Consider the following 6,148-nt stretch of genomic DNA (forward strand, 5'->3'; position numbering starts at 1 on the left):
TCTACCCCATATGTTTCCTTCTACTGACATGGCCAAGTACGCCAACAATACCAGAGATACCATTACTTTCATTTTTCCAATTTTTTTTCTGTAAAGAAAAGCAGAAATTCGTTAAAAGAACTTTAAAAGGGTTAATTAACACATGTCAGTTATTTACCAACATATTTGATCGGCATTTAATGCTATTCTCTATAATATTTCGACCTCTAAACAAATTGTGTTGATTGCATTTAAGTTCAAATAAGAAGCATTCAATAATTTAGTATCTTTCTGGCGCAGTGCACCTTTTGAGGACTGACAAATAAAATACCATAAATTTGTGGGAACATTTCGCCAAAGATCATTTATAAATCTCAAAAACTCAACGCCCCCCTCCCCAACCCCTCGCCCAACCCCAACATCCACACCCACATTCAGAGACCGCAGTTTGTATACATGTCTATACATGTGGAAATTCAACGCGTACACTATGAAGCTATGACGCCAAGCAATAAAAAAAAACAACAACAAAAAAGTCATATTCCAGGAAGGATACCTACATGCTGATACATCTGAGGAAGTACACAAGCACTTCTCTATCTACCCTCTATTGCTGCTGGAGACGAGGTCGGAGCTTTGCCTCTTTCCATCCACGGTGGCTCTTTATATACGAGTTAGCATCGTACTAACATGCGGCTGGCATGTGCAATGAGGTAACCCGTACTAGGTCATTACGCAATCCATAAGCCACCTGACTCCCAAAGAGCGCATCAGTACGTAAGCGATGATTGGCTGCAGCTCAGAGGTCAGACTGTTATGGTTGGGCGCTTGGTCTGGCCTCTCACAGAACCCGCGCGTTCGTCATCCGGCTTTCCAATTTCCGTCACCGATTTTATCCGCCTTCTCTCCCTTTTGTAAGCAATATATATATATATATATATATATATATATATATATATATATATATATATATATATATATATCACAAAAATATATTATTTCACAAAGAGAGCCTATGCTCGAGCTACCATCGGATTAAATTGGGCCCCAAGCTTCCGGGCCGAGCTTTAGACCTGTTTGTTCGCTGAAACTGTATCGCATAGTGTATATTGTAATGTGCCCACCAATCGATCGTTTTCTGTTCATATGTGGATAAAGGTGTAGAATACAGATAACAGAATTACAGAATTACATAGAACATATTTGATAATTGTTTATTTCCTAACTAAGCATTCACGATTAGGATTTGAGATTGAGAAAGAGATGATTCCGAAAGCTGAACCTCGTTCTCATTTAATGCAGTGAGTTACTTTTTGGATAGATATTGTACATCCCTTGTAAATGGCACTCGGTGATTAAAAAGTTCAGAAATTTTAGAATCAAAACTTAGATGGTCCCCACGTCCCTAAATTGATCCTTTCAAAAATAATATTAAATTCAAAATAAAATCTGATTGATGTATGTAGAATGTTTTCCGTAATTGCAGCAGATTAATATGTCATGGCAAAAGATTATGCTGTTAAATATAGCACATATGCTCTATTATTTCAAAAGAAAGGTTGTGCTAGATTAACAGTATATTATGTAATAATAATAATAAAAATAATAATAATGCATTTCATAAAAGTATCACTCACATAACTGAATTTCTGTTGAAAATGAATGAATGAAATAAAGAATGAATGAGTGAGTGAAATTGTGGCTTAGCGACAAAGCCACAAATATTTCAGTCATATATCGTTGCCAGTGTGTCATCGTCCAGAAATAGATCAAAGCATTACACACGTACTTTGGACCCATGCAGCATTTCTGAGTTTCCCACTATACCACACAAACAACAACTGCACAACTTACACGAGCTGGATTTGAACACAACCCTTCTCTGGTTGTTTGATCACTCTTTCCACGCAACCAGCTGGCGACAGCTGGGCGCAGACAGATTTAATTGCTTTTTTTTTTGTTGTCACATCACTTTTCTTGTTGCTGACAAGGAAGTGTTAGGTGAATAAGATGTAAATGGCTGATAACGCATTTCATTGGCTAGCCAACATAAACAGGCTGCGATTGGCTGTCTGTTTGCGGTTCGGCTTTCTCAGAAGCCGTGCCCTATTTGTTTGTCAACCTGAATTAAACAAATGGAGGTCGGCCTACGTCCGGGTGAAGTCTTTTTCAAGGGCTATAAATACGCGAGACATTCTGTAAGAAGACAAAAGCCTCCGTCATCAGCTATCTGACAACAGTCACTGATTTGCCTAATTCCGCTAAGATGGTTTACACTATGGCTGTTTTCCTGTTGGGCACCTTCGTCTTCGGTACCCATGCATGGGGTCCGACAGACTGCGCCTACTCCGTCTGGAGCGAATGGAGAACTGACAACAGTGGGACTTTCCAGTTCCGCACTCGGGACATCCTCCGTAACGCCAGGCAAGGTGGCCAGCCATGTGTTGGGGACAGAGTTCAATACAGAACAGTCAACGGTAAGCCAATAAGTCAACTTTGTAGGATAGCAACTGTTCCAGAGATATATCGCTCATTTACGCATATCGCTATACCTATGAAACTTTTGTGGACGTACGAGAAAAAGATGTTGGTGTGAAGTTAAGGAAACCACGCCAATCCTGACACATTGTACGAACAGCCTCACAGCGTACCGGTAACAGCTCCATGACAATGCGATAAAGATGAAATAGGATAAGCCACAGCTGGATAAAGTAAGTATATATATATATATATATATATATATATATATATATATATATATATATATATATATATATATATATATATTTTATATTTCTCCGTCTTTTGATGTAAACCTTTTGCCAAACGTTTTTAAAGTAAAATTTCTGCTGGACAATTTTTGGACATCTTGTAATGTATGTAATGTACTACAAATTTTAGAAAGTCAATTCATACTTAAATACGTGATTAAATAAAAAAGCACGCAATATACACGCATCATATGTACACTTGTATAATGGCATTCAGCACATACATATGTTTGGTATTGTGATTTGATGTTACGTTCAAAATCATCATGTCATGGCGGTGTCTGTGTGTAGTCAAAAAGTCCCTTATCCACCAACACGGTGACACTAATCTGACACCGGGCGATTAGCATTTCCTATGTCTGTGTAAACATTTGCCTAAAACTTTCTCAAGCAAATTTCTAGTACAATTTCTGTATACGGCCTTGCTTTGGTTTAAACGCCGTAATGCACGAATTATGAATTAAACCGCGAATTATGAGAAAAAGTTACTGTACGAAGAAAGCCTTTGTTCGCGAAATTTTAAGCTTGGTACTGCCCTCAACTTAAAGCAAATCTGGAACTTCGTCTTAACATTTGTCTTCTTTGTTTCATTTCAGGGCAACCCGATCCGGGTTTTGAGGGATTTTTGTCCATGTTTTTGGCGGGAAACGCCCCGTCGTTCAACTTAGCAGGAGGAGGGTCCTATACGCTGTCACGTGACTTTGTCATTCTTCTCGACACAACAATAAATGTCCAGTTGTTCCCATATTATAAATCTCTGGTTTCGAACATCTTGGGGAAGGTATGCGGAGATTTCTCAAGCAACCCCAATGACAACCGAGTCACTATGGCGTCGTTTGACAGCTCAGAGACGGCCATTCACACATTTTCTGATACCCAGTCAAGGGAGATAATGCAGGACAAAGTCCTGAGGGTTCCTAGATTCCAGTACAGCACTTACGCTAACATCATACCGGCAGCTGACTTTGCCAGGACCACATTGCACAGTGATACTTCAGGTATTATTGAGTACATCGCTATACAATATAAAATATAAGTACTTAATTCCATATATATTAATCCGTCTTGTCCCAGATGTACCAGACTCGAATCCAGTCCTCATGTTATTTATTTATTTATTTATTTATTTATTTATTTATTTATCTATTTATTTATTTATTCATTTGGTGTTTATTATTATTATTTCACTCATAGGCTTAAGTTTTAATAACTCAGGATTATTATCAGACACTTGCCGAAGGTTGATGGTTTAACCCATTCCGGTCACTCTGGTTTCCTCCACCCCTAAAGTTTTCTCCAGACTGGCATCCAGTATTTATGTAGACCTATACGGTAATATTCAAAATTATGGAGAGGTGATGACAGTTATATAAGAATCATCAGTCTATCAAAATATATTTTATAGTATGCAATTGGGCTCTTATCCGTTCATTCATTCTCTTCAGGCACCAGAACATATAACAATGCAACAAAGGAAGTTCTCCTTGTGACGTCATCTCCGGATTACTGCTCGCGCGGTCTGACCAGAGCTTTGAATCGTCTTCGTACCGTAGCCGAAGTTTACATCCTTGTCATTGGTCGCCCTAGTAACTCCTGCCTGGAGAGCCTTGCCACTTCTCCGACCGAGTTTCACTTCCGGCAGCTTGAGGACGTCGCTGCTATCACGGACGGCTCTGCACTTTTGTTAGATCAGTCGCAAGGAAACAACTTCTGCGTTCGCATCACGGGTGGTGGACAACACTACTGAGAGAGTCGGTAACTGACCCAAGTGTTACTTGAAGCCTTCCATGATTCAACTTAAGGTTAATGTGCATATTTGGTGAAATAATTTGCCAGTATTATTATATCTGTCACTTTAGAAGTTAACTCAAACGGCCATAAGCATTGTCCTTGGATTTTATATAAGTCCACCAAATGTTGAAGTGTATCGGTTGTAGCGCTCTAAGCATCCTTGTACATATGTGCGTAGAACCATTGCTTATTCATTTTTGTAAAACGTGATTCCACACCATCGTTTTAAGTAGAAGACATCTAAGTTATTTTACTGGCCGGGATAGCACAGTTGGTAGAGCGTCCGCTTCGGGAGCGGCAGATCCAGGATCAATCCTGGGTATGAGTTACACCTAAGACTTTAAAAGAGAAAGTTGTGGCTTCGTCGCTTGGCGTTCAGCATGGAGGGGTTGGTGCAACGTCTGGTTGACCTGTATCAGTATAATGGCTCGGGCCGGGCGCCTTACTTGCCTTCGGTAAGTCTTCTCAGTGAAGCAGCACTAGATAAGAGCGGTGGAAATCCGTCCTGCAACAAGGAGGTACATTACACACACCCTAAGGATTCCTTCGTCTTCATATGACTGAAAAATTGTTGAGCACAACGTTAAACCCCAATCACTCACTCACTCACTCTAAGTTATTTTAGAGTTATTCGGGGTGAAATTTCCAACGTGGTACTTGATCCTGGAATATGACAATATTCATAACATGATTAAAGATTCACAACTGTACATAAAAGATATGGATTGATAATAATAAACCTTTTTAGGGTATCTTGAAGATTTTTGTCATTTATCTTTATGTCATGTGAAATGGCGTTTTCTGGCTGTGAATGATGTTGGATGAACGAATAAATGCGCTGAATCCTGCACGGTCATCGACGAAAAGTCTAAATACACACAAGAATGCGTTTTGGTTTATATGCTCCATGTCTCCTCGCCTGATTGACTGATGCTAGTCGCCATGCTCAAGAATATTCACTTATAAGCCCAAAGTACACCACCAGCATTTAGGACGTAACTGACCAAATTCCTCGCATTAATCCACAAATTTTCACAAGAATAGCGACTTTGATGTACCTCATATTATTTTCTACTGATCCACATCGCCAGAGAGCGGCTAATTTTGATCCAGCACCACCCATGGACAGCGAGTGAAACAGCATCTTTTCCATATATGGTTGACTGCTTACCCAGTAACAATCAGATGTTTATGATTATGTTCCATACCAACGGGTTTTATAGAGAACCAATTATGCGAAAAAAAAGGTCCACGCGGTTCTCTGAAGAACTATAAGGAACCAAGATTTCTGAGTGTAGTGCATCCTCACTTAAACGCCATGCACGCAATGCACGCCATGCATGCTGAAGACACTAGACACGATACCCCACCCACTAACATTATATGCTGACACTGCGCGCCGACCATACTTTTCTTCATTTTACACCACATGTAAGAAAGATGGTCAGCAACTTGCCAAAAGCCGATGGTTTAATCATCCACTCAAATGTCTGATACGGGTCGCTTAGAATCAGGTTACCAATATAGATAGTACAGACACTTTCTGGAGGGTAATGATTAGAGCTACATGGACACAGACCCCGATTACAACTTCCGTTTTTCAGTAG

The 6,148-nt window shown here is 39.8% G+C and overlaps 1 protein-coding gene across 1 annotated transcript; it reads left to right on the forward strand.

The window, feature by feature from the left end:
* Positions 1-2,208: 2,208 nt before the first annotated feature.
* LOC135473755 (uncharacterized) lies at positions 2,209-5,926 on the forward strand. Its single transcript, XM_064753637.1, has 3 exons — positions 2,209-2,456; positions 3,347-3,748; positions 4,196-5,926. Exons 1-3 carry the CDS (start codon positions 2,246-2,248, stop codon positions 4,495-4,497), a joined length of 915 nt encoding a protein of 304 aa, XP_064609707.1. The 5' UTR covers positions 2,209-2,245; the 3' UTR covers positions 4,498-5,926.
* Positions 5,927-6,148: the final 222 nt, after the last annotated feature.

Source organism: Liolophura sinensis, chromosome 8 (assembly GCF_032854445.1).
Source record: "Liolophura sinensis isolate JHLJ2023 chromosome 8, CUHK_Ljap_v2, whole genome shotgun sequence".
NCBI lineage: Eukaryota > Metazoa > Mollusca > Polyplacophora > Chitonida > Chitonidae > Liolophura > Liolophura sinensis.